Source organism: Cnephaeus nilssonii (genome assembly GCF_951640355.1).
Source record: "Cnephaeus nilssonii genome assembly, chromosome: 13".
In the NCBI taxonomy this organism is placed as follows: domain Eukaryota; kingdom Metazoa; phylum Chordata; class Mammalia; order Chiroptera; family Vespertilionidae; genus Cnephaeus; species Cnephaeus nilssonii.
In genome coordinates, this window is record NC_137084.1 from 9,303,159 (window position 1) to 9,329,174 (window position 26,016).

The window sequence follows — 26,016 nt, forward strand, 5'->3', positions numbered from 1 at the left end:
TAAGCTGGGACGGGGAGAAACTTTATCAGCACGTTTGCACGTTTAAAAAACAAACAAACCAAAAACCGGAAACCAAGACTTTCAAATGTCTGTGGCGATCTGATCGTTTTAAAACAGAAATCCATTCACAGGAGCCAGGCGATGGAGCCGATCATAGCTTGTCTTCCTGCCACCCGTGTGCGTTTTTTCCAAATTTGTACACTAACCTTCGGTCGACCCGTTCCAGAATTCCTGTTTTATAGTAGTACCTGAGAAAGACAGCAGACGAGAAACGGGGTGGGGGGGGGGGAGAGGGCTTGCACCCCAGGCCAGCGCCAGAACATAAACACTCTCTCCCCATTCTTCTCAGGTGACGAGGCTGGGCTCTGGTTACCCTGGTATTTTCACACCCCGCTCTCAGCTTACACTTAAACCTTTCCCAGACACCTCGAAGACTTAACCTCCCCACATTCCGCTCCGAACGTGTTCTGTGTGTGTGTGTGTGTGTGTGTGTGTGTGTGTGTGTGTGTGGTGGCCGTATTCACAGTGATCCCCGGGAACACTGCCAAGAATGAAAAGGACGGCGTGTCCATTTACAAACCGTAATCCCACCTGGAACTAAGAAGCGGAGTGTTGTCTCATGACCTTTTGATTATCAAGAAGAAAAAAAAAAAAAGCTGCAAAAACACTTGACCGTTCTAGGGCTGGCCACTTTATGTAACCGCCCGGAGGCTCGTGGCATTTCGTGCCATTAACTCACCTCAGAGCTCTGCTCAGCTTTTCGTACGTCATTCTGTCGTTTTTCTTCCTCTGTCCCCACATCTTTGCCAGGGCTTCTGATTTAACCACCCGAAAAATACCTTGCTCCCTGTCTTCCCACTCCAGGATGCCGCAGTTTTCTTCAGGAGACAGAAGCAGGTCACGCACAAATTCCCAGAGGTGAGAACTTTGGAGGCCTTTGGAAGGAAAGGAAGTTACTTAATTTTTTTTTTAATTTTAAGGGGAGAGTTGTGACACTTCTCATGCACCCATGAGAACACGAGAATTGCTGCTCTGTGGGGTTAGGACGGAACCTCGCCGAGCTGGGAAACGTCTGTCTCAAAACAGACATCTGGGGACGCATTGACGAGCAGTACCGTGGCCTGTCCCCTGCTCTGTGGCACCACGGGGTCATTCTTAGGGAATTCATGACATGACCGTCAAATAATCTTCTCATGCTTTCTGACGGGCAGTGGGCTGTATTAAGCTCCCACAGCCACAGCTGTCTGGGTGGACCAATCCTACAATTACATTTTCACAAAAAGCTGGTATTTCCCTTGCTCCACTGTCTTGTGGCTTCGGCTGGTTCCGGAGTCCAGCTGCCTGGGATTGGGGCGTGGACTGCCCCCTTCCTAGCTCTGTCATTGCAATCTCTCTCGTCACCTGTAGAATGGGATCATAAGAGTGCCTACTTCATAGTGGAGGTTAGAGGGTTAGGATTTAATACAGATCAAGTGGCCGGAACCAAGCTCAGCAGGCGGGCGGCACCGGGTAGGTCTGCCTCAGTTCTGGGAAAGGCTAACAGGACTGCCAACTCCTGGTGTGTTTTCTGCTGCTGTCCCTGAGTACTTCAGAGCAAAGACCCCCCTCCCCACTCCCCACTCAGACCAGGACAAATAAACCTTTCCTCTTCATGGTTAGAAATTGTCTCTACTTCCTCATTTTAATTCTTTTAGTGCCACTCCCAAGTGAAAAAGAAATAAATGTGAATTTGACAGCATTCATCAAAATCATTGTCAATGTCTTGACCGACTTTTAGGTGGGAAATAACTGGTCCCGCGTAAACAGGCAGTTTCAAAGCTTATGAGACTGGGTGACCTTGTCTCGTGAATGGTTTGAAGACGTTAGAAATGGAAAGGGGTGTATCTACACTTACCCGTTCGACTATGACTGTGACAGTCTTGACTTTTGACGCCGCTTGTCTTCAGGCAACTGGGATCAGCATCTGGAACAGAATGAGTCACAGCTGTAGGAAGGAATGTAGAGGCCACATGCAGACCTCAAGTCACATCCCAGCGGGCAAATGGATTGAACCCCTCTTTGGGAGGAGACACCACACTAGGCGCTTTGGGGGTGATTAGTAGGTGAGGGGGTGAAAAGATGCCGAAGACTCAGTATTTGTCTTTCAGGAGAGTTTGCACCCAACACTGGGGACCTGCTCTGTGCCAGGTCTGGGCTCTGTGCTGGGGATACAAGAGCGAATGAGACGGACTTGGTTCCTGATCATGTGGGATTTAAGGACTAGTGGCCGAGGGAAAACATAGATGGAACAAACAAATTGCCCCTGGTTTTTTTAAGTGTTGTGAAGGAAACCAGACATTGGATAGAGAGCGAAGGTGGAGGAAAGGAGGTAATTTAGATGGGGTGGCCCAGGAGGGTCTCGTGAAAAGGAGACATTTGCTCTGAGAGATAAAGACGAGAAGGAGCCGTGTGGAGGAGGGATAGAGTGCTCGGGCTGCCGGCAGGTCACGTAGGGCCTTCTTTGCAGAACTCGCTATTTTATTCTAAGAGTAAAGCGAAGACTTTGGAGTTCGACAAGATTCACATTTTAAGAAGATCCCTCTGGCTGGTGAATGGAGAACAGACGGGAAGGAACACAGGTGAAAGCAAAGAGACCAGTGCCTAGCTCAGGGCCTGGCACATAGTAGGTGTTCAATAGATGTTTATTGAATGAATGAATGAAAGAAAAGAGAAAGAAAGAGATGGATGAGGAAGCAAAGCAATTCAGGGCTTCCGGCTTAGACACACCCTGGTCATCTGTCACTTTCTAACTTTGTCACCTCACCCTACTAAGCGTTCGTTTCTACCCCTGTGAAAAGGCTATGGTACTAGCACTTGCCTTACAGGGTTATAGGAAAGATGACCCGAGACAATGTCTATGAAGATTCTAGCACAGGGTTTGGCTCACAGTAAGCACTCAGTAAAAGCTAGCTGCTCTTGTTAGTGTTATTGTACCGACTCTAGTTGTGGCTAGTTATATATTCAAGTATACAGTATATTCTAAAGAACTTATGGGACACAGTATTCCTTCCTAGCCCCTCCTCCTCCTATGCTGTGAGGAAGGCAGGCTGACAAATAGACACCCCTTTATAAGTGGAGACCCTGACCCCGAGAAAGGAGTGCTCAGGTCAAGCTCACTGCTGCTTAGAAACGACAGCAGGGGCCTGCCCTGGGCTCCAGCCTTGGGCCTCAGACTCAGGAATGGCCCCTGGGCCTCGGTGGGCTCAATTCTTCTAGGGACAATGCCTGGATTGGGCTGGGTGGTGAAAGCTGGGGCTTGTACCCCTACCCCTATGGCTGCAAATGGGTGAGAAGGGACTCCCCCAGAGCCAGGGAGCTCTGTGGGAGCTTTGTTCACGGGGAATGCAGAGCTGCTCTTGTGAGGGCTCTGGGCTCCGTGGGGCACGGGGCGCCTGCCTAAGCTACAGCACGTGGTGCATGCACCTGGCTGCCTGCACTCAAACTGAATAAAGAATCCTTCATCAGCCAGATCATCTGAATCCTCAGGTGACTGCTCGGGACTTTAAGGAAGGAAAAAATAAATCATAAGAAACGATCTGTCCCCTCAGCTTGCACCTCTCTGGAGTCACCATGCGTCCTGTCTTTTTGCGGATGAATGAGCTGAAGTCCGGGAGGGGAGGGGCCTGCCCAGAGCCCAGATCCTGGTCCCCAGGCCAGAGCCTTTGCGTGGGCTCAGCAACTAACAGCAATCATCACTGTAATGATCATTATCATCATCTTAAAAAAATCAAAGCTAACCCTGACTGGTTTGGCTCAGTGGATAGAGCATCGGCCTGCAGACTGAAGGGTCGCAGGTTCAATTCCGGTCAAGGGCATGTACCTTGGTTGCGGGCACATCCCCAGTAGGGAGTGTGCAGGAGGCAGCTGACCGATATTTCTCTCTCATCAATGTTTCTAACTCTCTATCCCTTTTCCTTCCTCTCTGTAAAAAATCAATAAAATATATTTAAAAAAACACACACACAAAAAAATCAAAGCTATAAAATTCTCTTTCCTGAACCTCCATCTGCAAGAGCGAAACAGCGAGGGCTAATTTTCAGAATGAACCAGGCCATTCAAGGTCCTCCATCACCTTATCATTATACACTCGGCCTGCTACGTGAGCTCGGATTCCTGGTAGACGCGCTCAACCACAGCCTCTGGTCATTAGGTTAGTCATTAGGATGGTTGTTGCTCGCGGACACCAGCTTTGGAGCATCTATGCCGCTGGCGCAGGCCAGTCACTCTGGATGCACTGTTTCTGGATCTTACGCACCATGTTTAGACAGGGAAACTGAGTCTGGGGTAGGCTAGGAAATCACAGGCCCCAGCCCCAGGCTCTGTCCACCATATTTTTTCCTGCCGTCTCCTAGCCTGGCGTTGTTTCAGGCCGTCACCCTCTCAGGGTGGTCCCGAAAAAGCGATCAAACCCCTGCCCAACAGCAGCTGCAGCAGAGCCTCGGGCAGCTGGGCCTGGGCTACTCACAGTCTTTGATGGCGGCCTTGGTCTCTTCAGCATCGTTAAAGAAGGAGTAACCTGGGAAGGAAAAAGCAAAACACAGCTTATATCATGCAATCCTGGTTTCCCCTGGCCAGGCCCCGAGAGACGCGGGGAAGAAGGGGAGGGATTGTCCCCTCTGTGGGGTAGTTTCATTTCAGCAGGCAACTTGGAGACCACCTGGTTTTTACAGGGCCACGTGAAGGCCCCCCTGAGAGGTGACAACCTTGTCTGTAAAGGCCACCTGCAGAGAGCCCCAGGGCCAGGTGTCCCAGCAGCCTCTAAGATTTTCCCAGTGGGCACTGGGGAGTGCGTCCTGGCTTGGGGCCAGGAGGCCTGGGCTCTGAGCTGGGCTGAGCCACTGACCCCTGTGGGGCCTTGCCCAGTCACAGTCTCCGGGCTCGTGGTCCTCATTGACAACACGTGGCAAAGCCACCACGGAACGCCCGCTGGGCTCTACGAGTCTGTGGTCTATGACTTGGCTCTAATTCCTCAGGGATTGGAATGCGTGTTGGGTGCTGGTCAAAGGGGGAAAATGGACAGAGGAGGCCACGAGAAGAGCACAACCTGCTATGAGGGTTGAATGAGGATTCGGGAGACTGCTGGGCCTCGGTTTGCTTGTCTGAAAAATGGGTGGGTTGGGGGTGAATTAGGCATTTCAGATCATGTTTTCATGAAGCTGCACAGGCCAAAGGACTCCTGCTTCCTGGCTGGGGGATCGATGTGAGGACCACCTTCCATTGACGAAGGCGACTGGCACAGGGAGGGCACATTGGTGACTGTATTGCTAGTGACGCTCTCTGATTGGTTCTGGTCAGCCACGTGCCTCAGCTCACTCTGCCCAACGGGCTGCCGAGACCAGAGGGGGACTGGTGAGGGGCTGCTCCTCTCCTCCACCCTCCACCCTGCTGCCTGCTGACCTTGCCTGCCAGTGACCCGTGTCCCACGTTTCCGAGACCTTAAGTCCTCCTGAACGGACTGAGCCAGGCAGCACGTGGGGCCCCGGAGCTCCCTTCGGCTCCTTTCCCGTTGGAGAGCATTTGTTTTGTGTCCTTGTCTGCCAGAGCCCTAATCTACGGGGTAAGATAAGGCCTGAACCAGGTAACAAGCGGTTCTCCCTATAATTTATTGTCCAAAATGGAGACACTTTTCAGAGTGAAACATAGACTAATAGTAAGTTTTCCAGGATAACAGGTGAAAACAATGCACCCTGGGCAGACTAGGACGTGGTAAAGGTTGGTCATGGTGCATCATATATTTCTTTTCTTTTAAAAAAAATATATATATTATTGATTTTTACAGAGAGGAAGGGAGAGGGATAGAGAGTTAGAAACATCGATGAGCAAGAAACATCAATCTGCTGCCTCCTGCACACCCCCTACCGGGGATGTGCCCACAACCAAGGTACATGCCCTTGACCGGAATAGAACCTGGGACCCTTTAGTCCGCAGGCCGACGCTCCATCCACTGAGCCATACCAGCTAGGGCGCATCATATATTTCAACACACAGTAACGCTCCTGTTTGAGGAGCATCGAAGGAGGAATCTGAGAGGGGAGCATGGCGGCGGGGCCGAGGGCTTTGCTGCCCAGCATGCTAACTGCCCTGGCCCAGCGTGCCTGAACCCCACCGTTCCAGGTGGCCCCGTGGCTCCAGACATTTCTTAGAATAAGAGGCAATTTAGGGCCTGTTTCAAAAAGAGTTGGTTTTTAGCTTATTTGTTCCGCTCAGACACTGAGGTGATGGGACCAGGCTTGTGTGTGTTTGTTTTTATGTAACAGGTGCCAGGGCAGGGAGGTGCCCGAGCTGGGGGACCCCGGCACAGGGGCTGCTGGGGCCTGGAGATGAACTTGATCGACCTGACGTTTGGCTTCGGCTGGCAATGCCGGCCGCGCTCGCCTCCAGGCTGGCATATTCTCTCCCTGGGCCGGGGATCCTTGTGCCAGGCCGCCCCTCGGGCCGGTTCCTCCCTGAGCTGCTGTGACCTGCGGACGTGCCCCTTTGCAGGGAGGGCTCACTCTAAGTGCAGCCTCCGCTCCCGGCTCCTGGCAGGTCACTGTCATGGGCGAGTGAAGCAGAGACTGGACAACGGTGGACGGCAGGTCTGCGTGTCCCTTCCGCGCTCCTGGTGGGCCGTGCCTCTCAGGGCGGAAGCTTAGCCGTGCCCGAGGGCCACCATCCTTAGCTCTCCTGCCCTCAGACACGCGTGATGGGAGACGATCAAGGGGGAGGGCAAAGAGCCCCAGACCCAGGTCTCCGTGGGTGTCTGTTCAAGCAGGAATTCCCACCAAGCAGGGGGCTGTGAGGCTGCTTGGTTATCTCCAGTGACGGGGAGCTTGCTACCTTTGTATCGTCTGAAGCAGCTTTTCCAAAAGGAGGTGCTAACGTTTAGAAAGGCCTTTTCCTCAAATTGAGCTGAGATGTGTTTCCTTTATTTGGAAAACTGTCTGCCTCTTGGTTATATTCACACGGACAAGGACAGCTGTCATTCACGGCGCCGGCGTCCCTGTCTGCTGGGCCAGGGAACGTTCCCCGACTCCTGTCTAGGAGCCTGTGGCGGGGTGCACCGTCCATCATACGGACGAGGCCGGGGACATTCAGAGAGTCCGACGGCTCGCGGGGGTGGAACCAGGGTTGGGATCAGGATTGAGATCTTTCTGATCTTAAAGCCCCGGCTTTGTGCTGACTTTCCAGGAATCAGCCCCTTTTGCTGTATGACCTTGGAGAAGCCACATAACCACGCGGGACCTCCGCTCCTTTATCTGCGACACGGGGACACGGAATTATATGTTCCCCAAACACCCGTCAGCTTACGGAGCAGGTTGGAGCGGTGAATCATGCGCCTGGAGCCACCTTCGGGCTGCTTGGTCCTGGACCGTTAGGAATGGGCTCAAATAAAACAACCGCCCGACTCCCCCGGAAACGGGAAGGTAAAGGGTCTCGTTAGTTTTCTTCTCTTTCTGTGTCATGAAAGGTCAAGCAGAAACCTCTTTGTGTCCACCCTTTCTAGCTGCCAATCTTTTTTTTTTTATATATATAAATATATTTTTATTGATTTCAGAGAGGAAGGGAGAGGGAGAGAGCAATAGAAACATCAATGACAAGAGAGAATCATTGACCGGCTGCCTCCTGCACGCCCCCTACTGGGGATCAAGCCCGCAACCTGGGCATGTGCCCTGTGACCGGAACCATGACCTCCTGGCTCATAGGTTGCCATTCATAGGTTGAGCCACGCCAGCCAGGCTATAGCTGCCAAATCTTTATGAACATAATACATTATCTTGTTGTATAGCCCGGTGGTCCCTGAATGCTATTTTCGGGTTTTCTTTTTCTTTTAAAAAAATCTACCCAACTTGCTTGCCTGCATCCTGCTCCCTTTTACCTACAACCTCCGATCCTAGCATCCCGGAGCTTCCAGTTTCCGAGAGGCTTTGCTTAACGGGATTTGGCCGAACGGAAAGTGCCAGTGAGGGGACCTTTGCGGTGGGAGTCCCACGGCAGGGAGGGACCCCACGGGTCCTGTGGTCCCAGCCTCGGCCCCTCCCGCGGCCCCGCCCTCCGGACACCGACCTTGGGAGCGGATGTTCTGGAGGATGAAGTACAGGTACTCGCCGCAGAGGCCCGCCGCCTCCACGAACTCCTCCTGGGTCATGCTGCACAGCTGCAGGCCGCTGACGTTGAAGTGGCAGAAGGAGATGCAGTTGGTGTCCAGCTTGTACTGGTCGCAGCAGAACTGCAGCCATTCCCAGACGTGGCGCTTCGTCCAGTACTCGGGGTGGACGGACGTCCAGTAGGCATCGCAGGCTGCACCGGAGGAAAGAGAGAAGTGAGGGAGGGTGCCCCGGGGAGAACCTTGGGAAGGTCCCCGAAGGCGGCCCCGGTTACGTTAGCATCCTCATCCCTTGCCCACGAGTTGAAAGGGGCTCCATCCCTGGGGTGGGGGGGTGGTGTCTGCTGGGTCCCAGGCCACCTCCTATTCCGCAGTAAAAACCAGAGGGGACTGGACCCTACGGGTGGACATTAGGGCAGAAGAGGGAGTGACGGGGGCATGGTGACTTGGGAGTGACCAGGCCTAGTTTGGTGCCCAGAAAGAGGGGAGTTAGAGGGGCAGGGAAGAACGAGGCCCTGCCGTGATTCCGTGTCAGACGACAAGGTGTCAAGATCACGGGCTTTGGAGCCTGACGGGCCCGGTTCCAATCCTGGCTCTGTCGCTTTCCACTGGGGCCAGGTCCCTAGAAGTGTAAGCCTCGGGGTCATCTGTAAAGTGAGGATCATGGGCCCGGCACACAGGGCTGTGTGCAGTGGGGGTTAACGTATACAGGCTGTGCGGCACATAGGAAACGGCCCATCCGTTCAGTAGTTACTAAATGCCTCCTGCGTGCTGGGCACCCCTTGAAGCTGACTGGATTCTCTCTGCCCCTCTGGACAGTTGCCAACACTCGCTCCCGGTTTGTGCACCGCCTCTGGCCGCCTGGAGGCAGGGGCCGAGGGCTGGTGAGACGTTGCCCAGAGACCAGCTGACCGTGGGTCTCCATAACAGACTTCTCTGGAGGAAAGGGGGGGGGGATTGGTTGCAGTGTTGTGTTTGTGGCTTTAGGGTGTTTTAAAGAAGGCCTATCCCCAAACCAGCGCCCCTTCCCTCCTTCAGAGGATCCCCTGTACACAGCCAGACAGAGGCGGGCGCCATCCTCTCTGGGAGGCGGGGAAGCGGCTGTGCCCGGCCTGGGGTGCAATGCCAGGAGAGGCAGAAAGGGTGGCGGACACAGGATACGGAAGAGGTGAGGTAGCAGGTACCAGGTCAGGCCCTTGGGCATAAACAATGCTCGCCATCGCCATAGGACTCATCCACGCGTCCCTTCATTCCGTAAACGCGCCTCGGCTTCCTCACTGGTAAGATGGGGATAATGGCAGCGCCTGCATCCTAGAGCTGTTCTGTGGGTTAGAGGAGTGAATCTATAGAACAGCCCTTGGAACGGAGCCTGGGAGGTTTTCACGCCTCTAGTAAGGTGACCCTTGAACACCTGCTGTAGCAAAGCAAGGCCTGGCGTGGGAAGGAGTCACGGTGAAGAAGATTTGGTCCCTGACCCCTGGGAGGTCACGGATGAGGAAGCTGAGGGTCGCAGAGGACTTGCCTGTGACCCCACAGCCAGTGTATGGCAGAGCTGGGGTGACCCCACAGCCAGTGTGTGGCGGAGCTGGGGTGACCCCACAGCCAGTGTATGGCAGAGCTGGGGTGTGAACCCCCGTCTGAACTTGAAAGCCATTACTCTTCCCATTCTATCACCCTGGTCCTCAGAGGCTCCGCGCAGAGAAGAGATGAAGCAGGGAGAGAGGGGGGAGGCAGTCAGAGAGAATAAGAAGGCCAGAGGAGAGAGGCGGGAGCAGAGGACACACCGCTGATGGCCCAGGGCGTGGGGACTACAGAAAGGGTCGCTCACGAGTTCGTCTGCAGAGCTAATGGCACGAGGCTGTCTGATCCCCCTTTAAATGCTGCATTGGCTGCCACTGTCCCCAGGGGAGCCCTGGAGCCTCTAACCTGAGGCAGGGGATGGGTTCTCGGCCCGGTGAGGTGTACCGCTCCCCGACACCCCCATGCCAGCTTCTCAAGTTCCTCAGATCCCCCCAAATAGGTAGGATCGGGCATATCAGAAGACAGAAATGGAAGCTCCCCTTAGAGCCCCGAGTCCTTCCAGAAATTGATTTTCCTCCCCTAGAGTGGATCGAGGGGCAGTCAAACTAAACAATAAATTTGTTTTAATTATCATTTTTCATCTGAACTCGATGTGCACGTGGCTCAAAGGCTCGATCCCGTGCCAGGTGGCCGAGGCCGATGTCACTGCCGCTACGCTGTGGTGGGGAGAGCGAGGGGCCTGGTGGCACGGCCTCTCTGGCTCCCTGGCCAGTGGGGGGCGCTTGGTGGCCGGCAGGGTCTCCCGGGACCATGGTGCGGCCACTCCTGAGTCTCTGTGTGCCTTCTGTCTGCTGATTTCTGACTTGAGCAAACCTAAGAAGGGCCCTTTGCTTCCCTGGTGTTCTGACGAGAGAGCTTTCCGAGCCTGACATCCTCCCAGCCCTGGTCCCGAGCTGAGAGCGCACAGAGGTGGCCGGCGGTGTCCTGCAGGCGGAGGACACAGCTTGCTGCTGCTTTTCATGGAAAGGGTTCTCCGAGCCTCCATCCCCTCCCCTCCCCGCCTCCACCCCCTCATTATTTTCTTTGGTGCTTGGAGCGGGCCATGTTGTTTCTGGAAGCCACGCGGGAGGGTTCGGAGAAATGCCTGGGTCGGGTGGGTGGGCACCGACACCGGGAGGTGTTGCTGGCAGGGCTCCCTCCTCAGCTCTCCCCTGCATCCCGCCACAGAGCAGGCTTTGTGTGCTGCTCGGCCCTGGAGGGCAGCCAGGCCCAGGACAGCCCGGAGCTGCGGGGAAGATGCCTCTTCTTGGGGACACGGGGCGCTTCTGGGCTGCGGTGTGCCTGGCGGTCCTGTCCTGGCCATGCCGAGGCCTCAGCGGTGAGGCTGGCAGGGGTGAGGAGGCCCCGCTGCTCCCTAGGTTGCCTCCTGCTCAGCACCTTCCCGCACGCACTTCCCCTGCTCAGGACAAGGTCCCCTGTGCCTTCTTCTACTTCCTGCTCCTCCTCAAGACCACAGCGCACGCCCCCTCGCAGCCAGGCCTCCCCCCCTCACAGCCCCTCAGGTGCCCTTCTCATTCGGATACAACCCCCTCGCTCTCTCTCCAGACCATTGGGAGCCCCAGGAGGCGGGGCCACCTCTGCTTGGCTCACCCAGCATCAGAAGTGTGGGGGCCCGGCCTCGCCCACCGTGGGTGCTCAGTGAGGGTACCTGACTGGCCGAACGACCGGTGATTATTACCTCCACTTTACGGTGAGGACATTGAGGTTCTGGGAGGTTAGATGGCTTTGAACAAAGCCGCACAGCTGGTCAGGAAGGGCGTTGGGCCCCAGCTAACTCTGATCTCCCTGGATGTGGGAATTTTGCATCCTATCACTTTGGCTGAGGAGGACCAAATTGCATACACACCTTGAAGTCTAACTAAAAAAGGATTTGGATGACGGCAGGAATCCTACCTAATAAAATGGTAATATGTAAATTACCATCACTCCGCTACACCCATGATTGGGCCAGAGGGAGGCACAGGGGGCGGGACTTGGGGTGGCCGGGGTAGCCGATTGGGCCGGCAGGACGCTGAGCTCGCGTCGCCAGTGGCGGCGCGAGCTCAGCGTCTGCACCATGGCTGTGCTGCGGCACAGAAGGGGCCTCTGGGGCAGCGAGCTCATGTCCCACCGTGGACCATCAAAAGCGTGGGAGCTGGGTGCCTGTCCGCTCCGGCACCAGGCCTTTCGGAAGCCTCCGCCGAGCCGGAGGCTTCCGAAAGGTCTGGTGCACCAGCGGACAGGCACCCAGCTCCACCGCGATCGAAAGCGAAAGCGTGTAGGGGACCCTACACGTGCATGATTCAATCATGCACTGGGCCTCTAGTTACATATATAATCTAGGTTTGAAAACTCAGAAAAAGGGTGGAGAGACTGGTGATGACAATATTTGCAACCCCAGGGAAGGACCTGAAGCAGATGCTTTGTCCTTTGGTTACTTGGAAGAGATAAACTCAGGGCCAAAAAAAAAAAAAAAAGAAAAAAAAAAGGGTAATACACTCACAGAACACGTTATCTTTAGTAAGTTGTATCGTTAGAGAATATAAAGTGTTTTCCTTAATGCATCTGCCATTCATAAATAATCTAAACTGTTTGGAGAAGCTGAGGTCTGAGGCCCTTTGCGTACATCTACCGGTTGGAGACGAATGGCATCCACTGCCCGGTAGACTTCATCCAAACGTCCGCAGGCCACTGCTAAGCAGCAGGCTGGCCGGCTCCTTTGAAATCAGAGGCGGGCCAGGACACTTGCATAAGGGCCAGCTACGTTGGAAAGAACTCGGGACATCAAAGGGACAATTATGGAGGAATTCCGAGCAGGGATGCGATAGCCTGGGATGCACATGCATTTAGAAGGAGGGCTCGTGCTTTCCGAGCGGAGCGGGCACGCTCAGGTGCCCACAGGGCCAGCAGGTCATGTCCTGACGGGGCCCCACGGGGGGGGGGATGCTGAGACTTGCCATGCGCCAAGGTGGACCCTCTGTTGCCAGGTCCAGATTGTTATGTGAAATCGCATGATCTTTTTTAAGTGCTGGCAAGTTATTTAATTAAAAACAAAACAAAACACACACTCCGAAGGCCGATGGAGACTCTGTCCCAGGCTGGGTCCCCCTGGAAGTCACTGTGTGATGGAGACCTTCACCTGCTTCGGGACAGGAGTCTCCTTAGAGATCATTGTTTTAGAGTGGGCATGCTAAGAGTTTAAACTTCTGTAAGTTGAATAGCATTTTCTTCAAATTGAAAGTTATTTGGAATAAAAAGCAGCGCTGCTTTGCTGGGAGTTGAGGTGAAGGGACGAGGCGACTTCCCCTCCGTAGCACCACAAGGCAGCGTGAAAACCCAGCTCTAGAACGTGAAACTGGGGCTCCTGCTGTTTAACTTCCTCCTAAAGGTTGAAAATGTATGTGGTCTCACACTTAGCGGTCCTGCCTTCTTGGGACTTATCTGCAAAATAGGAATAACAGGACCTCCTTCTCCTGCTCTTGAAAGGATTCAAAAGTGAATCAAAACACAGAAAGCACTTAGAACAGGGGCAGGCATGCAGCAAATGCTCATTAAATACCACCCACTTATACTTGTTAATATTGGGGCTACCCATACCACTACTCTAGTTAGTTGCATTTCCTCTAATACTTCTGACACATCTCTCTCTCTCTCTCTCTCTCTCTCTCTCTCTCTCTCTCTCTCTCTCTCTCTCTCTCCTCCCTCTCCTCTCTTTGTAGGCCAGCACCTCTGTTCCCTTCCAGAACTTTGGGTTCATTTTCTCTATGAAATAAGGACATTATATTATTAACCATGCGAATTTGTCCTTGTCCTGCTAACATGAGTAAGGTAGCCAGTGCTGTTCAATACCTGGGACACAGGGGAGTCCGTGTGACTTTGTAACTGCTTCTGACACGGGTGGGAAGGCAAGGGCTGAGCCCCCAGGTGGACAGCAGGTGATGGGGGTGAGTAGGCCGTGTGATAATGCCTGTGTCTCTTCAGCGGAAATGCCAGAGAGTGGGCCCACTGATCCCCCACCTCCATCTTTAGTTATGCAAGTCCCCTCGCCGCTCCTCCACCAGGTTTGCTGCCCTGTGCCCTTCCTATGTGGACATTTTGGAGCCAATGCTGTTCATTTTCTTGGAGCCTCACTTGAAACAAAAATTTGGGGGGAGATTTTGACTCTAAAAAGCACAACAAAATGCCAACTCTGTGTATTGCCAAGTAGCGTGAGCTTAGAGATATATGGTCCCTGGATCCTCTGCCGGAGAACTTGGCCTTTCTCCTCTGCTGATGGGGGAGCATGGGCAGGAAAGTTTGTGAAGCCACGTGAACCTGCGGACTCTGGTTCCCACCGTCCACTCTAGGCTTCTGCCTACTGACCCGGAGAGAAAGGGACCATCGGGAGGTGCGGGACGGTGTGGGGTCACCGAGCCTGGGCTGTGGAGAGGGCCCTTCCTGATGGGCAGTCCTGGCTCTTCAACTGATTAGCTGTGCAATCCTAACAAAGTTTCCTAACCTCTCTGGACACCAGCTTCCTTCGTCTGTAAGGAGGAGCAATAACAGCGCCCACCTCTTAGGAAGTTTGCTGGGAAAAGGAAAAGACAGGAGGAATATCAAGAACTTGGCTGTGTTCATCTGGCTGATAGAAAGCTTTTGATATGTCGCCTGTGATTCATTGTTATTTTGGGACAGTTGTTCTCAGGGAAATGAGACCTTCCCTACCGGGGCCTCAGTCTCGCTGAGGAACAACAGAACAAAGTGAGCCCAGGGACCGGCGAGGGGGAGACAGGCAGCCGGGGTCAGAGGAGGCCGAGGTAGACGGCTGGACCACAATTAGCATGATTTATGAGCAAAGGGAGCTGGGGAAGTTTCTTGCCCGGGGCAGCCGGTGAGTGCACTGGGCAGCTCGGGCACCATCAATTGCGGCTTTGTCACGGAAAGGAAGGACTTTCTGAGGCGAAACCTGAAATGACAAATTGCTTCCAGGTTTCCTCCCAGAGCGGGTCTAGCCGCATCCAATAGCCCTTCTTGGCTTTCCTTCTAAGCCTGTGGAGCGATTTAGACAAGGAGATGAAAAAAACACACCTGGACAGTGTAAGGAACTGGATGGAGAAAAGAGGAGAAGGCATGGCTGGGTATCAGCAAAGGGCTGTGGTCGGAGGTGTGTGTGGAATTAGGAGGGGACGGGGAACGCCAAGCCCCGAGTGGTCCTGGGGCCGCGGCTGCCCAGAAGGCTCAGACTTGTGTAGGATAGGGGAGCAGTGGCGAACGTGAGGCCTCCCCCTGGGGGTGTCCTGGGGTGTCCAGTCATTTTGTATTTTTTTAATCTGCTTTTGATTTAGAAATCATTACTCTTTCTTTCGCATGTGCTCTCAGACTTCTATACCCAGCACATGAACCTTGCTTAGAAAAGCCCACGTGGAACCCAAATGCCTTCCTCCCTGATCACCTGGATGCTGATAGCAAAGATCAGCGGGTTTTGCACCTCTCTTTGAAGTTCTTTCTTCAGATAAAATCTCCCATTGGGTAACAGCAGATAACACGTTGGTGGAGCGCTCCGTATGTGCCAATTACTGCTACACTCTGAGTTTTCTAGCACAGTGCTGCGAGGTCCTAGATCATGCCACCCTTTTACAAAGCAAATGAGGAAAGTAAGGCACGGAAGGGTGAGGTCCCTTCTCCAGGTCGCACATGAGTCAGAGGCAGAGCTAACTAAGATCATAGAGGTCTCCTGCTGCTCCTGCAGCCACGCCTTGATAACCACTGCGCCGTACTGTCTTCGGAATGAACGCACGGCAGCCTTGCTGGAGGGTGGGGATGGAGAGGAAGGAGGTGGAGGCTGGTCTTCTCAGCTGTCACTCCAGGTTGCCAAGGGGCCTCCCAGGAACCCCCAGAGCTGTCCAACCTAGAAACCTCAGCTGCAGAGAGTAGTCCAGATTCCAAAGCAGAGGGCGCAGCGCATGCGGGTGTGGCCACCTTGGCAATCAGGGGAGAGAGCATGTGTGTGTGCATGCGTGTGTGTGTGTGCGTGCATGTGTGTGTATGTAGGTTGAGGATGGAGCTCTAGCATGTAGGGGTGAGGTCAGGAGACTTCATGACTCCTTAGATGCCTGGCCACTGGAACTTGATTGGAGACGTGATCTTTTGAACATACCATCTACTTGTAAAATATTTGCAGCATCCCTTTGATAAAATTTTCCAGTATTTGTAATTCTTTTCTTCTAAGAGCTGAAGGGAGGGTCGGGGTGAGTTCATGAATTTCTAAGTATTTTGCAATCTGACTGTCCTGTCCCAGCCCGCAGTACGGCCACGCCAGAAGGCCTGCTTCAAAGAGCAGGTCACCTTTGCGGTTAGCGCCGACCCCGCTGCCCTCTGCTAAAGCCGTGTGAGGACGCTGTGAGAACAGCTGGCTTCCCGGCTGGGCTGAGCGTCCCTCCCTGCCCTCTCGTGGACACCATCGGTCTGCTGGGCACTCCATGTCTTTCTCCCTTGGGCCTCAAAGCGTCTAGGCTGTCGAAGATTCCGCATTGGAAAGGTTGAGACCGGTGTTGCATTTGTTCAACATGAAAAATGAAGCGAGGAGAGAGAAAGCTGCTTTCCCCCTGAGCCGGGAGCCGCCGGCTGTTTTGGCTGCGGTGAGCGCCTACCCAGTGCCAGGTGCTGTGCTACACACTGGCTGGGTGGGATCTGCCGTCCCCGTCCTCCCAGCTCCAGGAGGCAGGTGCTGTTCCAGCTGGAACAGCGATGTTACAGAAAACCTGCCCGAGGCCACGGGCTGGTGAGGGGCAGAATCCAACAGGAAGCTGCCCCTGGGACAACTCCGAATTCAAGATGAACTTCCGTGAGGCAGGAGATCACTCTGAGCGCGTAAAGCCTGCAGAGCCGTGTCCAGAGGTGGAGCCTCTTGGTGGGGGCTTGTGCAGACACACATCCACGTGTCATCTCTCTGGGTGAGAACACGACGGAAGCACCCTCAGGCCCCTCCTCCCGCAGATGGGGCTCGCCCAGTGCCAGGCGCTCACCGGGACCACCAGCCTCGGCCTGTGGGAGGTCAGCGCCATCCCACTGAGATCAGGAAGCTGGATCGCTCCTGGGGGCTGTTTCATTTCCACTGGCCTCCTGCCTGGGCGGCCTCCTTTCTGTTCTCTCGGTGGGTGACGGAGGACGAAGGCTACATCTGCGAGCCTGCCTGATGCAGGAATCAGAGAAGCTTCTGGAAGGGATCCTAGAAATGACCCGGTCCAACCCCTCATTGCATGATGGGAATGAAGAGGCCTCAGAAAGGAGAGAGCTGAGCCATTATCTAAGACTGCTGGGTTTTAGCAGCACTGGCAATCCTATTGGTGATCACTTAGGCTAACTCTTTTTTTAAATTGCAGTAAAATATTCATAATGTAAAATCTACCGTTTTTTGAGTGTACAGCTTAATGGCATTAAATATATCCACATTGGTGTGCAACCATCACCACTCTCCATCTCTGGAACCTTTTCATCCTTCCTAACTGAAACAAACCCTTCATTTTTAAACCACCACGTGTGCTTGTCATGTGCCCGGCCATGTCCCATACATATCACTCTCTGTGAGCTAGGCATTATTACAACTCCATTTTACAGATGAGAAAACTGAGGCTTGAGAGGTAAAGGTGGTGCCTGGCTCTAACGACTATAGAAGCTGCTGCTGAGACATCGGTCATTGCAGAACAGGCAGGAAGAGGGGCCTCCAGGATGACAGGTCAGCGATACGCATGGGTGAGAGAAGGACAGGACCTGGCCTACCACCGTGCCACATGTGGGGAGGGGACAGCTCCCTGAAAGCCTTCACTTTCCGCCTTCAAATTTAGCCTCTTAACCAAGTATTGAGGGGAGAAAATCAAACACATTTCTCGGCGTCTTTCTGGGAAACCAGGTGCTTCTTAGGCCCAAGGAGAATTGCGATATGTATCCGAATGAATCAGGTTCAAATGCAATTACCTGGACCCTGCAGACGAGGGTGCGAGATGTCATGGGTGCACTTGTGCGCCTGGGCGGGGGTTGGGAGTGGGTGCAGGGCTGAATTAGGTAGGTAAGTGCCTCCAGGCTCCTGTGCAGCCCTGGCGTCTGGCCTGGTATTATCACCTGCATTTCACTTGATAGCAAAATGAGGCTCCGAGAGGTGAGCAGAGCCCCCAAGGCCACAGACCTGGGCAGGTCGGGGTGAGGTTCCAGTGCTTTCCTTCCTTCCACTCAGGCCTCCCCTGGCCCCCTGCCCTGGACCTTGGTGAGAGGGGGCATTTCCAGGCCCCCAGCATGGTCTTGTCACCAGCCCAGGCCAGCACCACCCCCTGCCCCAGCCCATCCCAGCTCAGGTGGGCCTCCCCACGTGTCCCTACCTGTCTGGTGCTCGAAGGCAGGATAATACTCCTCATTGCTGAACAGGTCAGTCCAGGACATCAGGGGGTCGCAGAAGGACGCGTTGGGCAGGAAGGTGCTGTGTGTCACTGAGTCCAACATCACCCTGCAACGGCGGGAGAGGCTGTGAGGAGGCGTGACGGCTGGAAGCCACCGCAGGACCCCAGCGGGCCACGGTGGCTTAGCAGTGACAGCAAAGACTCACAACCGGCAGCCTCCTGGGAGCCAGGCCCCCCTCCACGTGCTTTCCACGATTGATCCTTGTCACATCCCGTGAGGTTTGTACATCGATCCCCATTTCTAGGAGAGGAAACTGAGGCAGAAGGATTGAGACAATTGCCCATAGGTCATGGCCCATAAGTGGCAAAACTGGGATTTGAGGATGGGAGCTCTTATTAGCCAATACTGCCTCTTTCGATACTTTTCCTATTCACTCACATCTGACCTCTGAACTCTGGCTTTAATGTCTAACAATGTGCTTCTGAAAACAGGGCCAGAATTGCTATCAATGAGCATACCCCACACACCCTTATCTACAATTCTGAAATCCCAGAGCTCTGAGACCAAAAGTGTGTGTGTGCATCTTTGGTGAAAATGTTTCTGAGCAAAACACACACACACACACACACACACACACACACACACACACACACAAAACAGTTCTGAATTGATTTTATGTAGTTTTATATACTGTTACATAAATGTTACATCTATATGTATATAAACTATACACTATACATATACAGACTATGTATAAAAACTATATAGTATAGACATATATAAATGATATATATGCTATACACTGAGTGGACAGATTATTATGATCTCCGAACGCATAATAATCTGGCCACTCAGTGTGTGTGTGTGTTGTGTGTGTGTGTGTATTAGAGGCCTGGTGCATGAATTCGTGCATGGGTGGGGTCCAGCCAGCCTAGCCAGGGGGAGGGGACATGGGCGGTTGGCAGACCTGCCTGCTGGTCAAACTCCTGGTCGAGGGGACAATTTGCATATTAGCCTTTTATTATACAGGATGTACACTGAGTGGCCAGATTATTATGCGTTCAGAGATCATAATAATCTGGCCACTCAGTGTGTGTGTATATATTAGAGGACTGGTGCATGAATTCGTGCATGGGTGGGGTCCGGCCAGCCTGGCCAGGAGGAGGGGACATGGGCGGTTGGCTGGCCTGCCTGCTGGTCGAACTCCTGGTCGAGGGGACAATTTGCATATTAGCCTTTTATTATACAGGATATACACTGAGTGGCCAGATTATTATGCGTTCAGAGATCATAATAATCTGGCCACTCAGTGTATAGTTTTGTAACCCTAGTTACAGTTTGTTATTCTGCCTGATGAATATTCATGTGGGGTGCTGCAGGAGCATCGATGGGGTTAAGCTGAGCCAGAAGAAACGCCTGGAGAGGGTGGTCTGTCTTCTGCTGCGTGCACACCGTCACCTTCTGATGCCGGAAGCAGAGTGCGTTCTGCAGCACACCCAGCCCCAGGGGTTTGGGTAAGAGAGTGAGCACCAGTGATGGTAACACACAATTGCTTTGGACTCCGTGCTGAGCACTTTAGGACTTCTATCCATTCCTCACGGGCTCCTCAGAACGCGAGCTCTGAGACGGGGTCTGTGTCACGGATGAGGAGGGGACTCTCTGACATTCCAGCTAACATGCCCACACCACCCAGCTGGCAGGGGGTGGAGGCTGAGCGACAACTCGGGTTTCTGTATGTGACGTCAAGACCTGGCGGCTATGCTCTCATCCCTGCTCACACTGGCAGAAGGGCCCTGGGAAGACGCTGTCTGGTCGAGGCTGGGGTGGGGGCAGAAGAGATGGGCCTAGGGCCCCCCACTTTCGTGCACTCTTGCCCATCAGTCTCATCTCTCGAGTTTCTCTTTGCTGCTTCCCATGTCCCCACAATTCAGACAAAAAAAAATTTCGTACTTGGTGGATTAAAAATATATGCTGGCCCCACTTCTCTTTTCTTCTTATGGAAGTAATGTTGATGAGATATGGGGGTTCCATCCCTATTTTGCAAAGGGGACCCTGCAGCTCAGGACCACACAGCTGGTAAGTGTCACAGCAGACACTGGGGTCTGGGTCTCAGGGAATTTTAAGGTGGGCAGGAGCTTATCAATCATCTAGTCCATGTTTCCTGATGCTAGTCATGTGTCTCCCATCACCATAATTTACTTAACCCATTCAACAAAATCGCCCCCTTTTTTGTTTGAACATAAATACGTTTATTTAAAAGGAAAACTTGATATCACCATGATCCACGAAAAGTCAGTATTTCCGAACATACGTAAAAATGAAGACATGAGCACTTAAATAAAAATTGTTCATCCATGCACCACTGAGTCAGAGGTTAGAAAGTACAACTTGCAGGCCCAATCCAGCTCCCCTCCTGCTTTTTAATGGCCTGCAGCTAAAAATGATTTGACATTTTTAAATGGTTACGTATTAAAGGGCTATGTAGGTACTTACACAATAGCCTGGATTTTGCCTGTTGGCCCACCGATCCTACCATAGGCACTCTCTGCCTCTTTACGTGAGAGTGTGCCTACCTTCAACCAGATTCACCTCCTGTAGGTACCTTGAGTGCTGGAAAGTGCTGAGTCAGTGCATCGCTCCCCTCGCTCTGTCATCCAGACCTGAGAACGCTAAGGCCCAGGGAGCTTGTGTCGCTTGCTTCAGGTCACAGGGCCAGTTGGTGGCAATGTGACGTTGCATGTAGAGAGTTCTTAAGTTTTCTGATTCTCGGCTCTCGGCCCATCAGCTCCCCTTTCTAAAAACACAGTCACGTCGCCCTCAGGTACATCCCACGCATTCTTACGTACCAAGTAGGACCTCAGTACTGAGAGGGGCAGGGATTATGTGACTCCAGAACCAAAGACCAATTCTTTGGGGGCTTTGGCAAATCTATGATGATGATCATTATCCTCATCATCAAATGTTCAGGAGAACCATGCTCCTGACATAGATGAGCAACCAAGTTCAAAGTCCCACATGCAGGTCCCTTTCTGTGCCGTCCACGAAGAGTCGCCAGGCCCCACGGGGAACCTCCTTCCCGAGGCCCACAGAGGGTTAACGCTGCAGGCGGATTATCGTGTTCATGGATCTCCCCCGGGGAGCCATATCAAACAGAGGTCAAGGCTGCCTGAGTTTGGACTCTGATTTTCCCACGGATTGGCTGGTTTTATACCCTGAACAGGAGGCAGGCTGAAAAGGGATAGGGGTAGGAGGTTATGAGAAAGGAAAGAGCCCCAGAACCCCGAAGCCCCTTCCATTTTCTGGAATCCACGTCGGGGAATTCCCCTAAGTGAGGGCTCAAGGGAAAAAGGTCCCCTGCCCTTCTGGGCCAGAGGCTCGGAAAACCGAGGAAGAGGATGGCACACCTCTGACCTGACTTCATGGTGGGCTCGGAGAAAGGCCAGGTGGGCCGGAGAAAGGCCAGGTGGGCCGGAGAAAGGCCAGGTGGGCCGGAGAAAGGCCAGGTGGGCTCGGAGAAAGGCCAGGTGGGCCGGAGAAAGGCCAGGTGGGCTCGGAGAAAGGCCAGGTGGGCTCGGAGAAAGGCCAGGTGGGCCGGAGAAAGGCCAGGTGGGCTCAGAGAAAGGCCAGGTGGGCCGGAGAAAGGCCAGGTGGGCCGGAGAAAGGCCAGGTGGGCCGGAGAAAGGCCAGGTGGGCTCGGAGAAAGGCCAGGTGGGCCGGAGAAAGGCCAGGTGGGCTCGGAGAAAGGCCAGGTGGGCCGGAGAAAGGCCAGGTGGGCTCGGAGAAAGGCCAGGTGGGCCGGAGAAAGGCCAGGTGGGCCGGAGAAAGGCCAGGTGAGCTCCACATAGAAGAACATAGAAAACCACCCCCAGGTCTGCAGAGTCAGTTAGAAACCCTCCAGCTACAAAACATGACAGTAGGAGTGAGCGCTCCATCTACCCCTGACAAACAGCTCTCAAAAGTCGATTATTAAATTCAGTTGAGTCATATAAAAATTAGGAATATGTTTGATCATTTCTTACTGGGATATTTACCTCCTTTAAGTATCCCCTCCCCGCCTTACACTAGTCCACTCACTTGCTCTGTAATTTCCCTAGTTTTGGACACAGGGCTGCATCCGATTCCCGTTGGTAATTCCTTCTATGGCCAATTACATCCTTCAAGTTTCCTTAAAGGGCTCCTTCAAGTGAACACTGTGCTGTTTTTCTTCTGTAATCATTTCTTACTTTTTGGGAAAATGCCTTTTATAAAAGCAGCAGACGTTGTTTGTTTTAGGAGAGGGTTTTATTCACTCTGGGCTCTCCACAAAAGACCTTGGCCCCTTAGCCAGCGTGCTCCAGGTGTGAGTTCAGGAATAATGGCTGCTTTGTACCCGGTAGCTCAGCTTCCTAGGCCCGCTGGGGTCCTTGCAGTAATTGAGCATTTAGCTCTTAAGATTTCTTTTTTTTCTTAGGATTTTTTAAAATCCTCACTCGAGTATATGTTTATTGATTTTACTTAGAGAGAGGAAGGGAGAGAGAGAGAGAGAGAGAGAGAGAGAGAGAGAGAGAGAGAGGAGAGACATCCATGTGACAGAGAAACATTGATCAGTTGCCTCCCATGCACACCCTGACTATGGATAGAACCCACAACCTAGGCATGCACCCTGATGGGGAATCGAACCCACATTTTGGAGCCCCGTTTCTCAGTGAGGACATTGAGGCCCAGTGACAGGTAGGCCCTGGCCTGAAGGTAGCCCATACATCCCAGCTGGCTCACAGGGTGTGACATTGACCCCAGAGGGGAAATAGTTGGTCCTTGGGGGCAGGGTGTCAAAAAATCTTAGATGTTATTATGTTTTATGAGCCTCCAAAGGGCCACGGCATACTAACGACTTACAGCATTTCTATGGTATCAACATTTCATGGAGCGGGACACGATTAAGAAAAATTATCTCAAAAAGCTCCTTAGTGGGGACAATAACGAAAAAAAAAAAAAAAAGGTGGAGCAGCATTGCGTCAGACTTAGAGTCAGCAGCACGACAAGAAGGGGTCTGCAGGGCGGGGCCGGGGCCGGCTGATCCGGCCACACGTGTTTGTTCTCCGAGAGGCCGGCTGCCGTGTGACCTTGGAGAGAGCACTGGGCTGGGAGTCACGATGATGCCTCCTGCACCTCTCCCAGCCTCAGTTCCTCCTCTGCTACATGAATACACTGAGGAGGCGGACTCCACGCTGGGCCCTGGCTCCATGGTTTCTTCAGGCACCCACCTGACTGGGTCAACACCCAAACACAAGCCCGCACCCACAGGGGCATGGATGTGGGTTATATTTCAGTCAAGCAAGCTCATCAGACTTCCACACACAGAGGCTAAACGTTTATCCCCCTGCTTTCCTCTTCTCCCTTCCCTCCGGTGCCCACTACTTCCAGCAGTGCATCCTGGGTGTTCTCGGCCTGGGTAGCCAGGCCCCGTGGGCACTCCGGCCCCTCACTCACTGCCCATCAGCAGACCCACAGCTGTTAGAGTCCGTCTCCCCCACATGCTGTCCCCATGCTAGCTGCCTCGTCAGCAGAGAAGGTTCAACCACAGTCCACACAAGGGGTGGGTTCCCTGCCTGCCAGGCGCGAGGAAGGCTGGCGAGGTACCTTTCAGAGGGAGACCTTGAAGGCACGGAGGCTGAAGTCCCCGCTGACTCCAGGGGCTTCCTGGCCCTTCTGAGAGCCGGCTCACTCACCACGTGCGCCCAGGGAGGGTCCGCGCAGGCGGGGGGACAGGCCCGTGGGCTCCTCGCCCTGCACGAGCCAGAGGCAGCCGCGGCAGGTGTGGTGCCCATGGTCTGCGCCACCAGCACCTCTGCCCAGCCTTCCGGAGCGAGCAGGGACGGAGCAAACCACCCAGCCCCGGCCAGTTTGTCAGAGGAGGAAAATTCCTGCCTGACCCTGGCAGAGATCAGCAGCTTCACTCTGGGCATGTGACCAAAAATTTTACACCATTAAGCATCGACGCATTGGCTGTTTATGCACCGAAACATCACCCACCGGGCAGAACCAGGCCGTCGGGATCTAACCCGCGGGAAAGGGCCTTCGCTGATCCCATCCTCTGAGCAGTCTCACTGGGAAGCAAAATTGTGTTCCTCCTGCAATGCCTCAGTGACACCCGAGTGCCCACCGGGTCCCCAGCCCTGCGGGCCCGGCAGGGTCCAGTGCCCACCCCTCGGACGCCCCTGAGAAGGGGCCCGTGAAGGGAGACCCCATGGACTGTTTGGACACTTTGTATAGAGGATGGTGGGTGGGGTGCTTGAGTGTTTGTTCTTCTGGGAGAAACCAGAGCGGCTGAGAACTGCCTTGCTGACTGACGTCTTGCCAAGCGAGCCCTCGTTTCCCTCCAGCTTTGCTCAGGGAGTTCGCCAGTGGGTTTGTTTTCGGTTGTTTTTCTGAAGGTGCAGCAGAGACCCCTAGAAGGTCTGCCGTATGGTTTACTGGGAGCTCCCATGCGAAGCTCGTCGGTTTGGGATTAAACCCATGGGGGTGGGGGGGTGTTCAATCTTACCTCTGTCCCCACAAGCAAAGAACCACGGCACCCACATCTTAGGACTCAGCCAGCCCAAATGATTTTTGTTTCCTACGAGGTGTGGTGCACAAAAATCCACGACCCTCTCTGAGCTCATCTCTAAAATGGGGATTTTAACCTGGGGTCCTCAGGCTTTCCTGAGGATTTAATTAAATTAGTTAAATATGCAGAGGACACAACACATATATTCCTTGGGCACAACACATATATTCATTTCCGGGGGTGGGGGGTGGGGGGATCAGTCGTCATCAATGCATCTAAAAGGTTGTTATACAGGGGACTTGTGAGAAAAGAAGACGCCAAACTGTGCAAACTCCTGTGGAGAACACCTTGAGTCACGAAAAACATTGTCGCGGAGGACACGAGGACACCGAGTTAAGCCTTCACTCAGCGCCGCAAACTGCCCCTCCCCACGGGGCCTCTAGACTAACACGCGAAGCTGTCTCCCTAAAACACGTTAACAGCCTAGGCCTCAGTTTCCCCATCTGTGAAACGAAGAGGTTGTGCCTAAGGGTCTCTGACATCCTCTCCGGCTTGTAAAATTCTTAGCACAGTCCAAGGTGGGTCCCCAGCCTTCAGTTAAGAGAAGGGAGCATGTGCCACCAGTGGCGGCCAGCAGGGGGCGAACGAACAAGAACCCTCACACACCGCAGAGTCCGAAAAGGTCTGGGAAGACAGTGGAAAAACCCTAACCACTGCTTTTCTGGAAAGATTCTCTGTATACGAAGGTGGTGTGAGAGGGCAAAATGGATTTCTTTTAAGCTCTTACTTACATATGAATTCCGGAGGAAAAAAAAAAGAATTCCCCAAATTGTAATAAGGCAGCTTATTTTCTCTGTATCAAGAGGGAACTATGAGCTGGCCAATGGGGAGAGGAGGAGTTTGGCCTGGGGGCGGTGGGCTCTCCTTGAAGCTGAATATTTTTGGGGGTGTAAAACCCAGCCTTCCTTCCTAAAGGTAGCTTTAGGAAGCGCAGGGCAGTGAGTGCCTGTCTGCATTCTCTTGGTTCCCCTTGGTGCAGTCAAGTGACCCTGGGGGCGTGGGGGCTGTGGAGGAGGGGGTGGCTGGCTCCACAGCCTGTGGGGGCAGAAGTGTCTCCCCCCCCCCCAACAAGCAGTTAAATCCCAGTTACACAGCTCTCGGGAGGCACTGTGACTGGTGGCACCGGCAGGGGGGCTGGCAACCTGGACCTGGAGACCCACCAACCGCCCCGGGGCCCCCAGCCCCAGCCTCTAAGCCCTGACACCCCTTACAATTCATCCAAAAAAAGCAAAGAAAAGGTGCTTACGTGAGGACAGCGCTGACTGGGTCCCAAGAGGAGGCTTTCAAGGCAAGAGAAGGCAGGTGCTCCCAGCACCCGCGCCCGGTGGAAATAAAGGCACCTGTAGCCTTGTGATATAAGTAACACCTACAGACA

At 53.6% G+C, this 26,016-nt stretch overlaps 1 protein-coding gene across 1 annotated transcript; it reads right to left on the minus strand.

Annotated features, from left to right (window-relative positions):
* ELF5 (E74 like ETS transcription factor 5) lies at window positions 1-26,016 on the minus strand. The gene is made up of 7 exons (XM_079789448.1): window positions 25,888-26,016; window positions 18,037-18,161; window positions 8,086-8,319; window positions 4,505-4,555; window positions 1,895-1,963; window positions 740-935; window positions 1-248 (listed from the first exon to the last, which is right to left on the minus strand). The coding sequence occupies exons 2-7, from the start codon at window positions 18,155-18,157 to the stop codon at window positions 152-154; spliced, it is 768 nt and encodes a 255-aa protein (XP_079645574.1). The 5' UTR covers window positions 18,158-18,161; window positions 25,888-26,016; the 3' UTR covers window positions 1-151.

Bases quoted from the DNA above. Each gene is read 5' to 3' on its own strand.
- ELF5 (XM_079789448.1), bottom strand. From the start codon at position 18,157: ATGTTGGACTCAGTGACACACAGCACCTTCCTGCCCAACGCGTCCTTC. The intron at 8,320-18,036 runs GTAGGGACACGT...CCTCCGGTGCAG, and splicing joins TGCCTTCGAGCACCAGACAG to CCTGCGATGCCTACTGGACG. The intron at 936-1,894 runs GTAAGTGTAGAT...TTCCTTCCAAAG, and splicing joins TCACAGTCATAGTCGAACGG to GCCTCCAAAGTTCTCACCTC.